The sequence below is a fragment of the Caloenas nicobarica genome, chromosome 5 (assembly GCF_036013445.1).
Source record: "Caloenas nicobarica isolate bCalNic1 chromosome 5, bCalNic1.hap1, whole genome shotgun sequence".
NCBI lineage: Eukaryota > Metazoa > Chordata > Aves > Columbiformes > Columbidae > Caloenas > Caloenas nicobarica.
The window spans coordinates 62,528,532-62,550,944 of record NC_088249.1 but is presented as its reverse complement, the minus strand read 5'-3'; the positions used below and the strand labels follow the sequence as shown (position 1 = coordinate 62,550,944).

Here is a 22,413-nt window from a genome sequence, read left to right as displayed (position 1 = left end):
CCTGATTTCAGATCCACCATCATCTCTCTCTAGCCCCTTTTCTAGTGACATTCTTGTGCTTCACCAAGACGTTTGAGCCAAGCGCAGAGTCTTTTATTACATGAAAATCATTGCTCTCAACACGCTATAGAACATTTTCTCTATGACAAGCTCCAGTTGTATGGTGAGAAGCTTTAGAGATCACAACCAACATTTTTCCAGAGGGAGGAAAGGCAAAAAAAAAAAAAAAAAAATCTAAACACAAACAAACATGGTATAAGCAAATGCAGGTCTCAAAAGACAGCAAATTAAAAAAAAAAAAAAGAAGAAAATAACCCATGGCACGTTGCCATACAGTTAAATAAGTGCTGTCTTTAAGCCTGAAGTTCAACAATGTGAAGTGGAACATCACCATTCTTTTTCAGTTGCCTCTTTTTTTTTATTTTTTTTTTAGTCAGTAGTTGGACTGCTATTGCAAACACCTTCACAACATACAAAAAAACAAATTTGTTTTTAATCCAGAATAAGGTAATGATTTTTTTTTTCTTTTTCAATCTGATGGGAGTTCAAAAGTAAAAGAGAAACAGTAAAACTATGACAACAGCACCTTGACATTGTTTTAATTCCAACGCTATCAGAAGTTAAAAGCAGTAAACAGATATAATACTAACAGGAATAAAGATACTTACTGTCTAAAATGTAAACAGAATGTTTTGGTTCAATTTATTTTTCTGAAAGAGGACATTTTATCATCAATTCACAATTGAAGCAGCATGCAATTCTATTCTTTTTTTTTTTAAAACTTTTTATATTTTCAATTCTTGGCAACGGCGACAAACCACAATGTTATCGAGGAATGTAATGCAGACTTTTTTGTTTGCTTGTTTTTCCTTTTTTTTTTTTTCAATTTTTTTTTTTTTTTTTTAGACTTGTGCGCAAATGACTTTCATTCCCTTTCGGGTCATGGATATGTTCAATAAATAGATTGTGGAACCACTGTACTGTATAAACTTCAGTTATACATGCAGTCCATAAAATTATTTTTTTTTACTGAATAATTTACCCTGTTATGTATATATACAAATAGATAATTTTGTCTCAATATAATCTATACAACACAAATCCACTATCTTCCCCTTTTAATGGTTAATGTACATACACAGGAAGTGTCTATCCTTATAAAGCGCCAGCCGACTCTCTTTTTATTATCCATGGTGAGAGCTCTCACGTAAGACTGGGTAGTTCGGCACTGGGAGTTCCAGTGCCTCTTGTCTATGCCCCTGCAGCCCTCCTTCGTGTACCCCTTGGGGTTGCATTTGGTCTCGTAGAAGTATTGCTTCAGTTGGCCTTTGGGTACCGGGACTTTTTCCAGGACGGTGACGGTGGCCCCGGACATGTCCACTGCAGTCTTTTTCTCTGCCGCTGTCACCCACTCGCTCGTGCTGTCACATACGCTCAGTTCCCCGCGGCGAGCTGGGTCGGAGTGGCGCCGGACCCTCATGGACATGTTTGCAGCATCCAAGTAGTTTTTGTATTCCTCGAGCAGAAAGAGCAGCGGGGGTTCCAAAGGCACTTGACTGCTTAGCATGACGCGGGATGTGTACAAGTCTGCATCCTTGTTTTCCTCGCTGGGCTGGATGTCCTGGTCCTCGTCCAGAAGCTCCTCTATGACATGTTCAAAAGTGTCCGCCAGCGATGTCAATCCTCTTGAACCAGCATTGGGCCCATTTAGGCTCTCAAGAGTCCCGTGGGTCCGCAGACCTGGGTAAGCCAAGCTGCCTTGTCCTCTTACACTAGCTTCCTTCATCGGGGCAGCTTTCATGCAACTGAAGTATGAGATAACCATAGTAAGGAAAAGGATGGTCATCACTCTTCTCACTTGGTGGAACTGTTAAGGATGAGAACAAGAAAAAAAAAATTAACTTACAAGGGATGGAGTAATAAAAATTCATCTGAGTTGTCTTGAGACATTATGCATTTTGTGCAGAGATCTGCTGCATGCAGCCGCAACTCATTACTGGTGATACAGCACACAAAGGTGTCCTTTGATTTAGAATTTCAGATGCAGCAGATGCCAAAGCTTAGGCAACGTTGATATCAGCAAGCCAGAGTTCTTACATGCCCAAATCTTTCTGTAGCAAGTATTAGATACTATGCAGACTCTTTATTGACAGATTACACCCATTTCAAGTAACAGCAAAAGCAAAACTGCTGTTTAGCGATGCAACATTTCAGCAGTAAAAGGCTGCTTCACAAGTGTGAAAGGCAAGACTTCCATTTCAAGTGCAAATGCAAATATTTAATTTTTAAGATCTCTCTATGCCAAAAATATTTCATCTTTCTATCCCCAAGAAACTGAACAGCACCAGGATAAATTGCATTCATATTTTGAAAGCAACCTTCAAAACACAGGAAAAGGCTATACAAATTCTGAGGTCTCGGCAGGCCAATTCCTCATCTAAAAGTAGAAGGCATGTATGTATAAATACAGAACAAGAAAATGGCCCAGGACAGTATGCTTGCTGCCACACTAAATTTGAGCTGGACATATTGCTTGCATCATGTGAGTGTGATGGAAGGGACCTGATGGATTACAGAGCTGGTAAGAGCTGTACTGACATGACAGTACCAGAACCACTGTACTGTATTTTCCCAGAGCCCCATATCGCCTGTTCTCCAGCACACAAAGCATCTATTTAAACAACGTTAAAGCCCAGAGCCCAGCATGAAAACCATGAGAGCAACCAGCCCTGTGGACATACTGAAACTGCCTGTTTCCCACATTCTGCCTCAAGTTCTGTCCCAGGTTTTGAGGTTTATGTGTATGCTTGGCTCTGTCTTGATGGAGTGAGAAGGGGTAGCACCAGGAACACGTGCCAGTAAGAAAACTTCTCAACTGGCTTGTAACCAGCACATCCCATTCCCACCAGCACTCCCAACAGCCTGGACTGCTCCTTCCAAAGCACTTTGCTAAGTCTCCGTAGATAGTACGTTCCTCAGGGCAGGTTGAGGGAGGTGATTCTGCCCCTCTGCTCTGGTGAGACCCCACCTGGAGTCCTGCATCCAACTCTAGAGCCCTCAGTACAGGACAGACATGGACCACAGGAGGCCACCAATATGATCAGAGGGCTGGAACAGCTCTGCTCTGAGGACAAGCTGAAAGAGTTGGGGTTGTTCAGCCTGGAGAAGAGAGGGCTCCAGGGAGACTTCATTGCGGCCTTTCAGTTCTTAAAAGGGGCCTGTAAGAAAGATCAGGACAGACTTTTTAGCAGGACCTATTGCAGTACGACAAGGGCTCATGGTTTTAAACTAAAGGAGAGGAGATTCAAGCTGGACGTGAGGAAGAAATTTTTTGCCATGAGGGTGGTAAAATAGTGGCCCAGGTTGGCCAGAGAGGTGGTGGATGCCCCATCCCTGGAGACATCCCAGGCCAGGCTGGACGGGGCTCTGAGCAACCTGAGCAGGTGAAGATGTCCCTGCCAATGGCAGGGGGGGCACTGGATGAGCTTTGAAGGTCCTTCCAACCCAAACCATTCTGTGATTTTATGATTGTTTCCCCCTCAAGCACAGAGTACACACTTTAGGTACTATTACAACAAGACCCCCCAAATCCCGCAGTGACAGAGAGCTATACTTTCTGTCTGATCCCAAGTGCTACTACAACATCCATCACGTCCCGTTGTTATTTTTTCCTCCTTCCGATCCCTGCTCTCACCAGCTCTGCTTGCTAGAAAGCAATGGCATTGTTCACATTTTTGAAGAAGCAGCTAATGCTTGTTTCAGAGCTTTTGAAGTTCATTCGGAAGTACCTCATACTTGGCAGCTCTCATTGGAGTAAATGTTATTTCTGTTTGCCAACAGGGTGCTATGCAAAAAGCCTTACTTCATCTCCTGCAAATACGCTGTGGGAAACTAGTACTCTTAAGACTTGAACATGGAAAGACAATCTATCATAAAACATACAAAGAAAATGAAATATGTACTGGAAAGGCAGTGCCCAAACTGCAGGTCTCAAAGTTTACTTAATGAAGTGGGGGGGTGGGAAGTGTTTGGGTTTATGTCCACGCTCTCCTCACTCCCGGTCCCCTGCTAAATAAAATTTTGGCTAAGAATCCTCTCTAACCCATCACAACTCTTCCTTCAACCCTCCATCTCTCTTCCTGTTTAGAAGTGTTATTGTGGCATAGATTTATTAAGATTAAACAAACCTGACATCCGTGACTCACAGGAACATAGTGTTTGCTCTAACCATGCAGGACATTAATATTTTGCAGATTTTTTCATCCTAAGATTTTAAAAACATTCTAGAGGGAGTAATATCAGATTTCTTCCTCAAAGGGGAGGAAGAGAGACACTACAGAGATGATTTACAACACAAGGAGGTTATCAGTCTTCCTCTATCAAACAAGGAGACAAGAGGGAGAAGAGGTGGTTCAGCTAGCATACAAACACAGAGCTAGTGGAACAAGCAACAGAAAAAATAATGCTCATACACTCCCTCTCTTCTGAGAGTTGTTTTATATAAAACTTAAAAGGAAAAAACCAAAATCCCAAACACCCACATCACACTTTGTGACCACCAGAACAGTGAACAGAACACAGATCTTCTGGCTTCTAATCAAGTTCCTGTTATTCTTATTAGAGCAGTACCCAGAGGTCCCAGCCAAAAGCTCAGCTCTGGGGGACAGACTCTGAGCACACAGTACCCCAAAGGGCCTTCCAGGGTCAGAGAGGGAGGACACAACACAAAGAGAAGGTTGCACCCATCAGCTAAGTGCACCAGGTGGAGGCCGAACATTTATTTTCAGGTTATACAGGTGAACAGAGGGATAGGAGGATTCCTGGGCCAGGCCACATCCTCCCCTATGTCATTGGGGCTGTTTACCTCTCACAGTAGCAATGAACTTGGAGAGATGTGAAATGAACAGAATGGTGCTGCGCAACTTCATTCACATGGACATTTTTCTTACAAGGAAGAAGACAGAGGACAGAGGTGTAGAGAAACCTCACCACTTGACTTCCATAAGCCCTCAGCATCCACCAACGGCTGGTTGGCCACCAGATCTAACAGTACTGTATATCTCTCGTGCAATTAATCCTTCCTTAATCAATTTTGCTTTCCATTTAGGAAGGAAACTACTGTCAGGCTTGATCAATTTACATCCCATCCAATGACATACAACCACTGCTATTATCTGGGGTAGCAAGAAACAATGTACAAGCAGACTCTGAAAACCAACAACTTTAAGACAGCCATTATCCACATAACAGACCGATAATACACAAGAAAATGTGTCTGCCTAAAAGCCACCCCTCCTCTTCCCATTTATAACAGTAGAAGAGTATGTCACAGTAAGCTTTAGCAGTGTAGACCCATGAAATATCGTTAGCAAGCAGATACAGACCAAACATCTACTTGTTTGTAAATGAGCCCCACACTGAGCCGAGCTCTGCAAGCAGGATGTGAAAAGATTCTTCTATCTTGACAGTGACTTGAGCAATATACACAGTCCTTGTCTTTGGCAGCAAAATGATATCAAGTGATTTAATATGAGGAAGTAATATTTTAACACCTAGGAAATGTCTTCATTTTAGAGGCCATAGCAATTTCTAGTAGCAGCTGCTCAAAATCTACTAGTTTAACATGCTATAGCAACATAAGATTTAAATCTCATTCCACGGGTAGAAACACGCAACCTTTCTGCTACTGTCGAACTGACTCATGAATGCACAGTTCATCTCTTACTTAGTGAAGTGGGACTAATATCCCAATGTAGCACCAAAAAGGTCATTGGAAACACTTTGGATGGCAGCTTCCAGCCCTTTTCCTCTGCTCCCCAAATATCAAACCTTCATTATGCTGCAAAGATTAAAGATACTGCCTGTCCTGTTACAATACGTGCCTTGTAAACCCCAAACACTAACAGATTACGAACACCCTTCCGATTACACAGCAGTGACCATGTCACCCCACGTGGAAGCAGAACCGGGGTGGGAACGCAGGGAAAAAAGTTGCATTTTGCTGTTTTGCCAGCATCCGATTACCAAGCAAGGTCCTGACCCTTTCCATGCTGGGCACATCCACCACTATGAGGCCTTGCATGGAGATGCCCCAGCATTTCTGTGAACACCCATGCCTGATGCTACCCCTGGTAGACTAAACAACTGTTTCTCATTGATGCTCATCTGTGCTGAGTATTTCTTAAGTGGAACAACCCAGCTGATACTGTGTGTTCTGAGAGCATCAGGACAAGAGTGCCAGAAAAAGCAGAGTAGCAACGGTCACTTTTAGTCAGACATGCAGCTAGAAAAATACAAAATAAAAAAACCCCTCATGATACAGCCTCAAACTGCTCAGGTCACTGCTCCACACCTTCTAGAAACAAGAACTAAAAGCCACAGTCCTTTCCCACTCCTCCCGTTCAGCTACAACACTGGGCATAAAAGAGCAAAGACTTCTCTAGAAACGGGAATCTCGGTTCAAATGCTGTCCCATAGGCTGTTGTATACACCCATTAACTTGTATAACGTAGATATACGCTAGTCTCCTTCAGACCTGGCCCAGCCTCCTTGAGACCTGGCCTTAAACTACTCCCTCTGCTCACACGAGACGTCTATCAGAAATTACATTTGAGACCAGCTTCCCGAATGTCATCCATTCTCAGGGCTGCAAGAACATCCTTCCTTCTCTCATGCAGCACAGCAAAGCTGAAGCAATGAAAAGAGGTCACCCACCATGGACCAGATCTCAGGAAGACGTGACCTAGTTTGTACTTTATTGAAGTCCATACAATTACAGCTAGAATAAGGGCACATAATTGTGGCAGTCGTCTCCACTAATGGGAAGGAGGCTCATTAAATGAAGGTCATGTCAATTATCAACAGCTAGTTTACATATGCAGTCAATTACCTAGCTCTACTATTTATTTCAGTATTTGTATTTAATGAGGATTCACCAGTTAATTATTTTATTTCATTATTTTGTTATTTTAAGCAGAAATCTAGCAACTTAACAGGTCGTGTTTCCAGCAGAGAGACCCGAGGAACAGCTGTGACCACATACTTGCTTTTCTGCATCCTGATATGTGCCATGAAAGTTGAAATAACTTTCAGCAGTGAATAGATTCATAATGCTTTAATCTCCAGAAAGGAATGTGAGGTGGAAGATAAAATTAGCAGCAAGAAGACATTCATTTTCTGCCTTGCCATTTTCTAGGACCTTTATACAAAAGTTCAATTTACTAAATACTACTGAATGGCACAGGCATGAGTTCCTGCTCTACACATCATTACCGGAGTGTGTGTGAACAGACACCAAAATAGGATGCATGTCAGCACATGATTTGCAAAGACTAAATGTACTGAGAACAAATAGTATTAACCTTTAACACATGCATAACTGGATGTCTGACGCACTCTGGTTACCCTTGCGGCTATTTATGCAGCAAACTATATAATTACTTGTTATTACTGAAAATAAAGCGCCCTCCCCCCAATACACACACATGCACACCCACACCCAATTTGTATTCTTATAAGCTGGTCCTTCATGTCAGGAAGAAAAAAGCCATTTTATTTTTATTCTCATGTTAGTTTTCCCTGAGGTAATAAAATCTGTTTAGCCATAATGCCAGAGATGGCAGAGACTAAGAACCATTTTGAAGACTAAGATAAATAGGTAGTTTGTAAACTACAACTTCTAACACGAGAAATTTGCTTTCATCTTATGTTACTAAATATTGCCTATGGTACAGCTTCTGAGAGCTAAGAAACTCCAGGAATGCCTATATTGGCTCTGGAGAAGTATGCATCTGTTTAAAGCACTACACGGGGTTTTTAGGGGTTCCAAGGTTTTATTGGACTCTCTCCCCAAGGCATGCAAAAAAAAAAAAAACCCAAACAAACCAAAAAACCCAACAAAACACAACTCCTGTCAACCAGAGGAGGGAAAGAACCCAAAGAAAACAACAGTGAAATAATAATGCCATGACATTACACCCCCTGATCTTTCACAGAGTTATGTATCAGAGTTTCCTACAAACTTTCATCATACCTTTCTGGACACTCAAACAGCCATGCAAAGGGCACACTGGCTTCAAAGCTCCAAGAAAGAGAATTCAGCCGCTCTAATGGGCGCAGACCAGACAGTCTCCTCATTACAAGCATGCTTTTACTTAAATTGGCCAAGCGCAGGGCTGCAAGGAGTTCCCAGTAGGATTTCTGTGGGATGGATCTCAGACCCATTCTGCCCATACCAGGGAACGGGCAGGATGAATTTTGGCAGTACGCGCACTGAAGGAATCGTGGGCCAGTCTCACAGATGGTATCGGAGCTTTCAGGGAGACAACACCCACAGAAGAGAACAGATGTGCACTATTTTTACACTTTACCCTTGGGAACCGATTGTTGAGCCAGTGGCACACAACCTGCCTTTCCAGCTGTTTGTGCAGCATCCCGCACGCAGGGGGTTGCAATCCCTCCTGTAAACAAACTTGGCTCCAAAAGGGTGCTTGTGTGCATGCCACTACATATTTCAAGGACAATATGCTTTAGCAAAACATCATTTTTGCCAAAATTTCACATTGAAATACCTAGGTATGCAACGAAAGTCCTCCTCGAATAAAAGCACTACTAGCAAGTGTATTTTTGCTCATCAGGAGTATCGTGGGTAGGGTAATAGGCCATCCACCTCTTGCCACGCCAGCAATACTGTACATTAGTGACACGACTTCCAAGTATTGGCAAATTCCAATTTGAAAATTGACTTCAAGCTTAGAAAACATCATTAATCTGGTTTAGAGTACTTGTCAAGATACATTCATGCAATTGCTGTGTTCATTCAGAACTAATATTATGCAACCTCTGCAAAAGGAAAGTTCACCTGTAGAATCGGCTACCTAAAACTCCCCACAAAACAAGAAAAACAACCACAAAACCATTTCATGAAACAACTACTCCATGCCAAGACACTATCTGGTTCCTCCATGGGAGCAGATAATTACAGTTCTCTGAAATAATCTGCTTTGTTAGCCACGAGAGCTTTATGTAATGCTAATTCAACCTGTGCGTGGAAGAATGTCAGGTCAGAACCTCAGACCTTTGAGCAGCATCTGTGGTTTGTCTTCCACTTCACTAGGGCTCTTTGATATGAAATACTGTGCTGAATCGTCACAGGACTAAGCGATTCTGCCAAGTACACACATGAAGATCCCACTGAAGTCAAGGATAATTGGCACCCGAGAGCAGGAACAGAACGGAGCATGTTGTGTGCAAACTAGCGTGACTTGGATCCCTTGTGCTGTGACATGTGTCCAGCAGCCCTGCAACAACCCAGAAGCTGCTGTACCTGTTGAGCCTGGATCTTACGAGTGCCTGTAAACTATTGAACGGCATGTAAAACATCCCACGCGCCCATCGGTTCTGCTGCAAGTGGCAAGCTTCCTAGGACCTATAGAACATTATGCACTCGATAGGAACGTAAGTGAAGCTTAGCCAAGGCAAATCAACGGTTAAAAAGCACAAGCATCAGATGGAGCAGTCACCCATGGTTTGGGTAGGCAGTGCTTTCTCTAGAGGAAGGGAGGAGAGCAAAGGCTGTACCCATTTATTGCAAAACTCTTACCTTTGCTGAGACCCTGACTGTGTGTGGCATTGCTGTACGTGAATGCCTTGCTTTTAGCCATCGTCGGTCCCTTGAAATGAAGCAAATCTGTACGTTGTGATGTGCATGAACCAGAAACTGGAAATGCCTGTTGTCAGAATACCTGACAGGTATTAACAATATGCCTGCATTTGCTAGTGGTGTTATCAGTCATCTTTTGGCTGCCCGCCCCTGAGTGCAGATTTCTCTCAACACATGCTCAGTCCAGTTGTTAGCATGGCATCTCCATGGAAATACTTTCCATAGATGGGGCAAGGGATAAAAGCTTACACTGAGGTACCAGACCAGCTTCTGGGAGTATTCAAGTCCAAAGTTACATGGGAACAACCAGACCAGGAGCAGAAATTTTTAAGTTTGCAAAGCCACCTCAATCCACCTTACTAGAATAATGAGGAATTTGTATTTAACAAGGATGTACTCTACAGGAATCTAACCCATCTCACTGGGCGGGCAGCCCTGCATGTGCCCTGTTCTGACAGTGGCTTTATCTTTGGAAATAACACTGTTGGAAAACTATGTTAATATATTAACTATCTTGAAAACACTCGGGCAAGAAGTGCTCTTTCACCATTGATATTTTACTATGACAATGCAGCGCACCATATATTTTAAAGCATTATAGTTTTCAGCTTTGTTTTCCACCTTTCTAAGTGGCTTCATGTTGCAACAAGACTTTTGCAATTGCTATGCCTGCTTCTCTATCCCTGATCTATCTTAAAAATTCGGGGGTCGACTTTGACTGGATTCAATAGAGGGATAAAAGTTTTACAGACAACAGTCTTTCCCCAGTCACATGCTGTAACTAGCACGCAAGTAGCCGCGACCCACCCAAATAAGCTCACCCCCTCCTCCATCCTTAGTCAGGCAAACACCAGCGTATGTGCTTACCTACTTACAGACTTACAACACTGTGTATCGTTGCTTTCATTTCACAAGCTCCACTGACAAAGAAGGTTTGGAATTACTAGAAGGGGTGAGGAGGTACATCTCGCAAGATGCAAGTGTCTGAAAACAAGCTTCATTAGCTGTGCTGCTCAAGGTACAAATGTTTAGTGGAACATAAAGAAAAACCTACAGCCTTGCAGGAAAAAAAGTAATTTATCAAGCTCCTGCCTTCTCCCAGTTGTATAATGATGTAATTTCCTTCAGAGGAGTATTACACTGTGATTCCTGTGAATTACATGGACACTGGGTCCTTCCTCTACTCCAAAATAGTTTACCTGCCTCATAACTTTCTATACTTGTCTGCCAACGTAACAATAGATTGTGGCATAATGGAAAACCATTTTCCTAAAAACTGTTGGGGTTCATTGAAGCAGTAGGTTCCAGTGGACCCAATTTGTGTAGACACAGTCACTACCTGGTATAAATCCACAGTGGTCTATTCACAGATTTATCCCAGCCATGAAGGCGGCCCAGTACTTAAGTAGTCATAAAATCCCATGGGGCCAACACCTTAACTATAGCCAATAGCTGTATCAGCACAAAATGTGACCTGCTGCAGCAAAGCAGCTTCCTGACACTCAGGACTCTGGAGGGATACATGCGTATTTGGTAATAATTACACTTTAAAGAGGAAGAAAAAAAAGCTTTCTAGGTGTGCAGACTAGCTCCTCCCTTCCCCCACCAACATAAGCACATAAATAGCCCAGACGTGCCTATAAACAGAAGTATGCAAAATCCAGCCCAACACCACCTAAATTTCCTCCTTTCCACGCTTGGGTGTCTTGTTTCAGGCACACACCCCCCAGCTGAATATAAGTGGCTTTGCTGCCAGTGTACTGTTCTCCCTGTAAGAGCCCTTGAGCTCCAAAGGGTACATTTGTATACGGGATTTCAGTCATTAAATAAACACTTCTCTAGAAAAACTTCAATACCTGTCCCTTTACATAAGCAGATCCTCCTGCCCCGCAGGGAAGGAGAGCCTCTCTTCAGAGAGCTGGGGGTGGGAAAGAGAAAGTTAAAGCGAGAAACATTAAATTACCCAATTAGCCTGTTGAAAACAGCCAAGTGTTCTCCCTCTCTCAAATCTCGACACAACACTGTAGATTATCCTATTCAAAATCAAAAGCAGAGCTGTCTTATCAGAGATAATTAGTAGTTCTAGAGAGGAAAAAACACTGAGAAGTTGCAAGAGCAGAGAGACCTGGTACTTATGCTGCTGTGACTCCCCACCTGTGCAACATTTCTTGGAGAACACACTATTAAAGCTTCCAACGCGCTTTGCAAACACTTAATCTCAACATCCTTAGGTGAGGCGGAACCACATCAGAAATCCTATTTTCCTTCTGGGTAGGCTGAAGCCCACAAGGACGTGTATGAACAACTTACCCAGACGGCACAGCAAGTCGCTGCTGAACCCCAGGAGCAGAGGGGAGCCCCTGCTCCCAATCCAAACCTGCCTGAACCATATGTATCATTCACGTATTTTGCAGATCTCTCTGTGGTAACTTAGATGTCTAACCCAGAAAAGAGGCAGGGCAGCTGATTAAAACCTTAGGGGTATTATTTTGAATACATATGCTAGCTCACTTCCATCTGTGTCGTTAATTAGTTCCTGACTGTAGGTTAAATGTAGGGCATGTTGTCACCAGCCTAAGGTGGGGTGGCAGGACCTCCTGCTATTGCCATATGGCTTTTTGTTTCTTCCTTCATTCTTCAGCTTTTAGCTTCATGCTTCTAATTTGTGGGCTCCACCATTATATAACAAAGAACAACAAGAAAGGCAAAATCAGTGTTAAAATAGAAACATTCTTCACCATTAAAAGCTCTAAGAGGTTTGATTTGAAATGCAAAACCACTTCCCATCTCATCCAGAGAATGCTTTTACCCAGCAAATTCTACACAGCAAATTTGCTATGAAATTCAAGAAAGACCTATTCCCACAGTGAACTACTACTGCACAAATAGTTATTTACCAGCCCTACAAACAGACCAAGCAGCCGGCCAAAGGTCAGCTTTACTTTGTATAAAACAAAGATGAGCAAGGCTATGCCTACTCATAATACAGACGCTGAGCCCTTATAGGAGATGAAGCCAGTGTAGCAGCACCATCCCCATCAAAACCACGAAAGGAAAGAAGATGACTGGGTTCCAGTCATTGTTTTTTTTTTTCCCCAGTACATCTCCACAGATGCATCTTTTTGTGAAAAATAAAAATCACTCAGGACTGTCCTCAGCAAAACTACAGGTCACATTCTGAAGTACGTCTGAACTTGAATTACAAGATATGCAGAGTATCTGCAGTTCCCCTGCAGTCATTTTCTAGTGAGTACAACTGGAATACTAACAGGTCTGGTGCTGCTTTGCAACTGAAGACTTGCTCCAAAGTGTTTGATTTAGAGCAGACCTGGAACTTATTTATTGTGTTTTCTAGTTCTCATCACATAGCTGTCCTTCTGTTAGCTAGAGGCAGAGGAAATTATTTCAGGTATTTCCAAGCATAAGATTCTGTAGTTTTCATAACAGGTATAGGAGTCAGAGCAAGCAAAAAAATATACAACAATATCATATGTTGAACAAAACTGATTAAGAACCAGGTGATATGACTTCAATCTTGAGGATTGTGGAATTCAAGATGTCCCATCCAAGTTTTTCAAACTCAGAGGTAAACTTCTTTGAAGGTTTAGACCTCTAAGTAGTTTCTTCTTAAGTCTTATTTCTGCCCCCCCTCCTTTTTCTTTTAATGGAAGCATGTGACATTGACTCACTTATCCTTTTGCAACATCCTTGCTCGTCATTAACATTCCTGCTACTTTTGCAGTTACAATTGCAGAAAAGTTTTGCACTGGGGGCAGCAGATATGAATCATTAGTGCAAAACAGAGAGAGAAAAGGACTTGAAAGTAAGTCTTCCAAGGAAGGCAGCTTTGTTCTTTAAGTTCAGATGCCAATCATTAGCTTTTTAAGGTGAAAACTCATTTTCAGACATTCATTTGCTAGTCATTACACAACATTTGTATTTCTGTGAGAAGATGTAAAGAAGAACCCTTTCCACCACTCCATCGGCAGCAACTTGCCAATGCCATACGAGTGAGTACCCTGTTGTCATAACGAGATGTGAAACATCCTTCCTTGCCTCCCGTAAAATAAAACCAATCCTTCTTCACCAGTCTGCAGGACATCAGCTGCCAACAAAAAAAAATTAATCCTGACATTGACATAAACTGTAATGTTTAATCTGGAAAAGCAAAAATGGAGAACTTCAGATGTGTTTATTTCCAGTTTTGGTTTGACCTATTATAAAGATAAAGGCCGGTCATGATGTTCAGCAGCAAATTCATACTTCACCACAGTTTCCTGGCATGGGTTCCGGTTAAGTTACCCTTGCCAGCTTGAACTTGTTAGTGGCTTTGCTTCTCCCTTGGACTCACTGGCTTTCAGTGCAAATTCTATCAAATAGCATTTCTCTCTTGGCATTTATGGCTCAGTCAAACCGGATTATCAACTCAAAAGGAATGTAAATAGCAAGTGAAGATCCAAGTCTTAATGCAGGCAGCCAGCAGGCACAATTATCTAGAAATACCGCAAAACAAGTCCTGTCGCTCATCTCAAGAGTGCCCATATGCTTCTGTAGTGTGGCGACAGTAATGACTAAAGGGAGGCTGGTTTACTAATCCAGCCCTTGAATAAAGTTTAGATTTCATTTCTTTTTCATCTCAATATATCAAGTGCTGAACACTCACTGAGAGCCATGGCCACTGTAAAGAAGGGTAAACCAAACCATATGGATACTAGATATTGCACCAAGCTCAGAAAGTAAATGGCATAACAGACTAAGGAATCCAGAGATCATAACCTTTAATTCCTTGATCTAGACAAAACCCCATTTCTCCAGGAACTGTTACATTTAAAGAAAGCAGTGTTTTGATCATGTTAGATAAGGCATAACGTGCTAGAATTGGCACAAGATTATGCTTAACTCTCTTTTATAAGATACATACTACAGGATTCTGAAAAAAATACTCTAGTCCTGTTCTTATCGTTACAGCCTTAACTGCTGCAACATGCTCTAAGTCTTTTGCCTGCTGAGTTAATAAAGAACATATAACAGCATTTTGCTCAAGACTTCACCTAGTTCAATGTTTTTCCAGGCTCCTCCTGCTAAGCTACATGCATGCAAGGGACTACAAGCCTACCTGTCACCCAGTGCATGTACTGGAGAGGCAGAAGTTGGATGTGGAACTCCAGTGGGGCCAAGGGTAGTTTTCCAAACACTAATTTGGTCCAATGGCTCTCTCCTCATACACCTGCACATGGTACAGAATGTCTGCAGTTGCCTCCTGACTTGAACAGCAAATGTCTCTATCACAGCTCCTCAGTTTCCCCCAGGAAAACTCTGTTCCCTCAGAACCTACACGTTAAGCACTTATCCCAGTATACGTTACACCGGCAGATTTATAGTATTTTAATAAATTATCAAAACCATAACCTGGACAGATATGCACTACATGCCATCAATTAGTGGCTTGCATTTTCAAGGTTCTGCAAGAATGAGGTTCTCAGCTCCAACTGAAGTTTATATGTGTTGGGTTTTTTTTATTCCACTGTGCATTTGATAGCCATAAGCTAGAAGTTATCATAAAACCCCCTGATACTTACTGTGTCTGTAAGAGTCAAACAGAAATAATTGCCCATGAGATTGAGTCCAGTGGGTAAAAAAAGCACATTGTTTCTCTTTATACACAGTTCCTCACAAATTAAATAGGGAACTGTGCTTATTCTCCTCTCTTAAATGAAGAGGAAGAACCTGCTACAGCCAAAGACTAACATACAAAACATACAAATCTGAAGCTGTGAGCTCAAAACAAAACAGGAAACTATGTCCTAAGAATGAAGGGGTGATATAAAAAGCATATCCCATGTTGTTAGCTTTGAGGTAACAAATACCCACATATCCACTTTAACTTTGATACTTGATTTTGAAATTGGGAAAAATCCTGGATTTAGTGAAGCCAAGCTGAGTTGATACATTATGAAAATCAAAATTTATTTTCTAATCCACCAAATATCTACTAAAGGACATTCCCTACCCAGCAGTCTTCAATACTAGGGTGGGAGAACACCAGCCCCCAACCCAATCGAAATCCTTGAGGGACCAGTTCTACATTGCATTGTTTTGGTGCAAGCTTTTGGACACACTTACCAAGTCTCACCTACAGCTGTAACAAGCCAGGATAAATTTGACTTGCAAATACTTCTTTGGGTGTCGTCTAAAGTTCAGTCAGCACACAATTTCCTGAAAGCAATCCTTCTTGTTCAACTATTTGAGCCTCACAAGGACAACTCGATAAAGATTAGTTACCTGCATGGCTAGAAAAGGATTCACAGGTACCACCTCAGTTACAGGGTTAAATAAAGCCCACATGCATACACTAAACTTAATGCTGTTGAGTAAGAACGATCTGGATTAGCAGCCTTGCTTAGTTTAATTGTCCGGCCCCACTTGCCAGAGCCAGGCACAGCAGCGTGTTTGGGTCGTACATCTCTAGGTGGCAGTAGCTGCTCAGATTTTGAGATACTAGTAGACGCTTATCTCAAATTTAGCGACCAGTATTCCTCCCATCCTCCTAGAATTGCCTTTCCTAATTTGAAATGTGACCCCCTCCCCCATTTCTTCATAATTTATAGTAGTCTGAAGCTGAGTCACAAGGATTTCTGCGTTTTCCTAACCAAGTACACAAGAAAAAGAAATGAACTGCCAAAGTATTGAGGTAATTTATAGCGTAAAGCACTGAGAGCTTCTAGTCGATCAAAGGACTCAGAGAAACAAACATAAGAACAATCATGCCTTCTGTTCTGTACAAATGCCACGGCCAGAAATAACTGTCCTAATTAACTGGTTTCAAAAAATGACTTCTCTGAAAGATACAATATTCTTACCGAGGAAAGTATACAACTGCTACAGCCTTATGGCAGCTGTCACCGGGGCATGAAAATTCACTAAATGAAGTTTCCTTTTGCTTTCTCCAGTTGTCCATGGTACTCGTCTTCAGACAGCTGGATCCATTCGTGATGCCTAAATTATGCAGTAATGGGACGTTCTGCTACCACCAGTATCAGTGTTACTAAAGGATTACAATCACGTCAAATCAGCATCATCCCAGCCAACCCTCTGTTCACAATTTATAAAGGGTAGAAATTGCACCTGAGATGAGGTTGTTTTTTTTTGGTAAGACTGTTCCCTATTCAGTCAAGTCCACAGCATCTTCAATATTTCAGACTGTTCCATGTTGACTGTTACTTTTGGGTTTAGTAGTTGAACTCCACCAGTCTATATAGCTGCCTGATAATTAGGTCTTGGATGTTGAAAAGGAGAAAAATATGAGTCTGACCCTGCAGATCACCTGCATTTTATAAATGTGACTGTTTGTCCTCTTCTGCGTGGACAACTCCTGCAAGCAGTGCTCCTTATTGGACTGCTCAGAGCCTAGAACTTGTAAGCAACACAGCCAACAAAAGATTACATCAGAGGACACAGGCCACAGTGTAATGGCTACCCAATTAACTCAAACATGTTATCTCCAAAATTAAAGTATTTTACTCTTCTGGTTGTGTATATTCTAGTGTTTCCAAATCAAGTAGCATAAGGATTTATGTTGAAAAAAACTTAAGTTTAAGGCACTGTAGCAAAGTTGCCAGTGCACACTGCATAGCAAAATCTGTTATTTATTGTTGGTATCACAAAGGCACTGAGGAGTCCTTGTCAGGTATCAGGAACAGAAAAACAGGCAAGATGATCTCTGCCCCAAACAACTTACAGTCAAAGCTAAGACTGAGTAATAGTTATGGATAAGGAAGGGAAACAGGTTTGTGAGCTGACAGCCAGGGGGCACAGCCCCGTCCTGGCTTGTGCATCAGGCAGCTTGCTCAGCACACACCTGTACATCTTCCTAATGGTGCATCACAGGGAATGAGGGAGTTGTTACACCCAGCGCCTTCCCAGTGGGAACTTCAGGCAGTAGGTTATTGAGTTACCACACTTCATTTCGGCAATACACCAAAATAGCTGAGCTTTGGTGCTTTTAAAAGCTTCCTCTTAAAGGGTGTTCACAGCTAAGCATTACCAAGAACACCAGTATATGAACTGATCTGAGAAATGATTGAGAGTTTCCTAATTAAGCAGCGTTTTAGCTATTTAGGAGGAACCAAGCGCTCACAACATATGCTTGAAAACAGGTCAAGACAAGTTGGCAATTAACCTATTATAAGCATATATCCTCTTCTGGTGGAGCCTCCACCAATTCACACAATGCCTAATGTGAGATTTCTAGTGTAAAAAAAAAAAAAACCAAAACCAAGACATAGGCATAGGGCACATTCTTAGAATGACATTTCAGCCTTTTACACAAACCAGGAAGGCAGACAGGGGAAGTATGTTTTTTGTTTGTTTGTTTAATAGGACCACACATTACACAATTTACTTCGAGTTGATTCTCATCTTCATGCAGGCTTACCCATTGAAGAGATGAGAGGGTCTCCTACTTGCAAAGCTTCTTGTAACCTGTTTTTTATACCTGCACCCAGGCAGAGAACTATTATCTGAGCTAGACATGCAGCTTCTTGCGGCTTCTTGTGTTTTCCTCACTGTAACAGCAGAGTAACAGTTCCAGAAAGTGCTACAGGTACTGCAAGGACTTTTAACTGCAGCTATTTTCAGCTCAGCATTGTCACTATATGCAAAGCTTTTAAGCAAAAGCACGGATCCTTATTTTCCACTATGTTCTTTCACATTTTAATGAGTCTTTAAAATCCTTCGCATCTGTGCACTACGTTTCATAGTATTCCAGCATATTGTAGTACTCCCATAGCACTACACTACAACCTAACGCCTTTGTGTTTAAAAGCACGCCGCTTGAAATTAAACTTTTTTTCAGTCTAGCCTTAACTCACTCCAAGATAAAAGTCCTACCCCATTTTCCTCCCCTGTTGCATCTGGATTATTGAGATAAATAGTTCTTATCCTTCTGACCCGATTTACCCTGATTTCACAGCCACATAACAACAGGATCTACCCTGCAGCTCCGGCAAGCAGAGAGCACTGGCAGTGTGAACAGAAGGCGTGCTACTTACAAATGGGTTTTCCCAGCCGAGGTTCAGTGAAGCTGAACATTAAGTGATAGTACTACAGCAGAAAATTGTTGCGAGTTACAGAACCTTGTAGTAAGGCTCCCATATCTCGTAAAGAGCTGCAATATCTACCAGCTCTGTCAAGGTGTTTTAGAATTGAAATGTAGCCATTGCTTTGACTGGAGATGCAGGTGAGGGATGACTCCATCCTGCTGCAAGGGAATGTCACAGTTTGCCTTCTCCTTTTCCTTCGCTCTGGGTTTGTTTACACAGCCATTGCCCAAAGGGAGCTGTAGCATCCCTGACAGCCGCTGCCTTCTCTCGTGTGCCCAACAGCAGGATTCGCAACCTGGACAGAGCCAAGAGCATCCCCTTTTGCTGATGTTCTTCCACACGAAGAGTAACTACGGGCCATCACTGGGGTCCAGTTTTCACTCAAGCGCTCACAGGCAGCACTCCTGCCGTGCTAGAGGAATCATTGATTTGCACCAAGGTACTACCTGACACAAGCAAGCATGACGATATGACGACCTTCTCGCTTGGGACAGCCGACCGTGAGCAAACAGAGCGACCCCTTCGCTCCTGCCAACAGCCACTCGGCCAAACTTTGTGACGCGAGAGCTGCTCCTGTCCCTGAGCAAGCGGCTCATTGCGTGGCCCTTTGCTCCTATCTAAAGGCAATCAAGGAAATTCATTTTATGTACTTATCACACCATGAATTAAAGATTACAGAAATACTTGCTGAAGAAAAATGCAACGCCAGGATAGATTCTTTGCATTCATTAGAACTGTGTTACTAGAAACATAAATAAGTAATGACTATTGATCTCGCAATAGTCATAACCTCAGAACAGCAAACTGCAATAAACTGAAAGGAAAAGTACATATTTTAACCGTAATGTACAAACCAAAATACCAATAGTACCTCGCAGACATAAACAAGCAAAGTGTGGCTCACAGTTGTAATACCTTATGCTTTTAATCCTACAAAAGGAAAAAAAAAAAAAAATCAAGTGGGACAGTGCAAGGTTTCCAAAGTATTAATTAAACCCTTGCCAACCAAGTTCACTGTCTAACACCAATTCATTTCTGGCTGGAGGATCAGCGCTTTCCACACCAATATGACATCAACAAATGGGTTTGGAGTAACCGGCCTCTCCCCGCGACCGCACGCACACGCCTGGAGCCGCTCATGTCGCCCCACGCAGGACTCCCCGCGCACGGTGGAAATCAGGAGAGGCGGCGGCCAAAGCCCCCACGGCACCGGGAATCCGCTGAGGGTGCCCGGCGTGCTGCGCGTTCCAGCGACGGCCGCGCTTCAACAAGTGCGCCGCTCCCCTCCCTGACGGCGCCTCGGCCGCCCGGCCGGACACCTCCCTCCCCGCCCACCGCTCCCCTCGCAGCCGCCGCAGCCCGGCGCTCTGCGCTGCCGCCCGCCCCGGAGCCCCCGGCGCCGCGGGAAGGGGCCGGGGCCGCCGCCCCGCCGCGCGCCCGCCGCCAGGGGGCGCCGCCCGCTGCCCACGGGCTCCGCCCGCCGCGCCCCGCGCAGAGCGCCCCCGCGCGGACGGCGCGGCCCGCGCCCGGCCCCGCCTCGTCCCGCGCCGCCGTCGGAGAAGCGGCCGCCGGTCGCCCAACGGCCGCCGGTGCCCAACGGCCCCGCGCTCCCCCTCCCGCCGAGCGGGGAGCGCCCCCGCCGGGACCGGCCCCAACAAAACCCCCGCCGGGCACCGGCCGGACCGACAGGTGCGGGAACAAAGGGGAGCGGGGCTGCCCCGGCCCTCCCTGCCCCGCCGCCGCCGCCCTTCCCGCTCACCGGACGCTTCGTACCGGCCCGCGACCGCCCGCCCACCCCTTCCCCCGGCCCCTCAAGTTTCCCGGCGGGGCGCCGCGTACCTCGTCGTCCACACAAAGCCTGTCCGGGTCCCCTCCGGGAAGTCACATCCTCTCCCGGGCGCCCAGTCCCACCGGCCGCCTCCCGCCGCCCCGGCAACACAGGCGGCGGCTCAAGTGTCTCATCAAAGCTTTATGAGGGGCGGGAGGGCAGCGGAGCCGGATCCCCCACCCCCGCCGCCCAACGGGAGCCTCCCGGCCCGGCCCCGCCGCCTCCCCGTGGAGCGGCTTCGTCCTCCTCCCGTGCGCCTCCGGCCAGCGGCTGCCGCGGCCGCAGGCACCGCGCCGCCCCGCGCTGCCCCGCTTAAAGCCTCCGCGCCGCCTCCCCGGCCCCGCCACCGCCCCCGCCCCGCCCGCCCGGCCCGGCCCCCGCTCCCCCGGCGCCCCCCGAGCGGCGGGCAGGGCGCGGAGGGGCCGGGCCGGGCGGGGAGCGGAGCAGGGCGGGGGGGCTCGGTCCGCCCGCCCGCCGCGGGATATTGGTTTACTCCGGCGGGTATTAAGCAAGCCCGATCCATTTAAATATCGCTCCCGCGTTGACCTCTCCGTAGTTTGCCTATTGAGAATGCAATCAAGATAATAACAGGCATTGCTTATTAATGAGCGCCCCAGGTAACGTTACACCGGTGACTTTCTGGAGGCGCGCAGCGGCCGCGGCTGCTCAGACCCGGCGGCCCGGAGGCGGCTCCGCCCGGCCGGGGACCGGGAAGGGGACCGGGACCGACCGCCGGAGCCGCCCGTCGTGCCAGCGCCCGCCGGCGAACTCAGGGGCGGCCGCGGTGCCCACGGGATCCCGGGCGAAACGCCCCGCTCGGCTCTGCCCGCCTGCCCGCCGGCTTGGTTTTTCCTTCCCCCCTGTCAAAAATCTGTCTTGCCTTTTCCCCTTCTGTTTGCGCAGCAAATACAGTAAATTATTGATAGTGGAAATTGCATGGTGGAGGCAATAATGGCATCTCCTGATTGAGTGGCTCCATTTGATCTTGGTAAAGACAGAGAGATGGCGTGGCACGGTCCTCGGCCGGGCTGGCTGCGCCGAGTGGGAGCTCACGCGTGTGCCTGTGGGTGATGGTGCTTTGAACCATGTCCCACGGCAAGACCCAGCGTGGGAGAGGCACTCGCTTTGTCCCCAACCCGGCATGGGCTGTCACGATCTCACCTCCACCCTGCCCGTCCCCTCCCTGGTAAAGTTGGAGGCAGTCGACTTTCAGAAGGTACCCCATCTCTTTTATGAATCAGTTAAAACAAGTATCTTTTCTACACCTTAAAACCCGACTGCCATCTAATTACAATTAACGCCAAAGGCCCATCCGCTTCGGTGCGCTCGTGGCCATTTATTTATACTAGAAGAAATGTGTGCAACTCATTGCTGCCTTCAGACAGTCTGATTGCCTGTGTGCTTTTGCTATGAAACACCTGCATTTATTAGATCAGTAAAGTAATAAAATATCCCAGGCGTTTGAAATTTGAGTACACCTAAGGCCTTCCATATAAAACAGCTTTTAATATATATTAAGGGAAACAATCCTGGTGGTTAATATCCTTTGCAGCTTTAAGAACTTCTTTAAAAACCATGTTCAAGTACCACATTACCATCCTTCTTGCACTTGGGGGTTTGGTTTTGTGTGTCTGAATGAAAAGTATCACTGAGCTGTGAAGACAGTTCCACCTCTTTTGTCCCAGTGATTTCCAATCTAAGTCTACTCAATTAACAAGAAAGGAGGCAGTTTTTCAAAGTCCTTGTTAATAGCCTAGGCCTGAGGAATCCTGCCCAGGTCTTGCTGGCTGATATAGTCGCTAACAAAGGTAGCTCTTCAGGCC

At 44.9% G+C, this 22,413-nt stretch overlaps 1 protein-coding gene across 2 annotated transcripts; it reads right to left on the bottom strand.

The window, feature by feature from the left end:
* Positions 1 to 1,105: 1,105 nt before the first annotated feature.
* Positions 1,106 to 20,685, bottom strand: BDNF (brain derived neurotrophic factor). 2 transcript variants are annotated; one of them, XM_065636285.1, is made up of 2 exons: positions 20,602 to 20,685; positions 1,106 to 1,867 (listed from the first exon to the last, which is right to left on the bottom strand). In XM_065636285.1, the coding sequence occupies exon 2, from the start codon at positions 1,844 to 1,846 to the stop codon at positions 1,106 to 1,108; it is 741 nt and encodes a 246-aa protein (XP_065492357.1). In that variant the 5' UTR covers positions 1,847 to 1,867; positions 20,602 to 20,685. The 2 variants fall into 2 exon arrangements, with proteins under 2 accessions (XP_065492357.1, XP_065492356.1); XM_065636284.1 differs by lacking the exon at positions 20,602 to 20,685 and adding an exon at positions 9,602 to 9,631.
* Between the last annotated feature and the right edge of the window lie 1,728 nt (positions 20,686 to 22,413).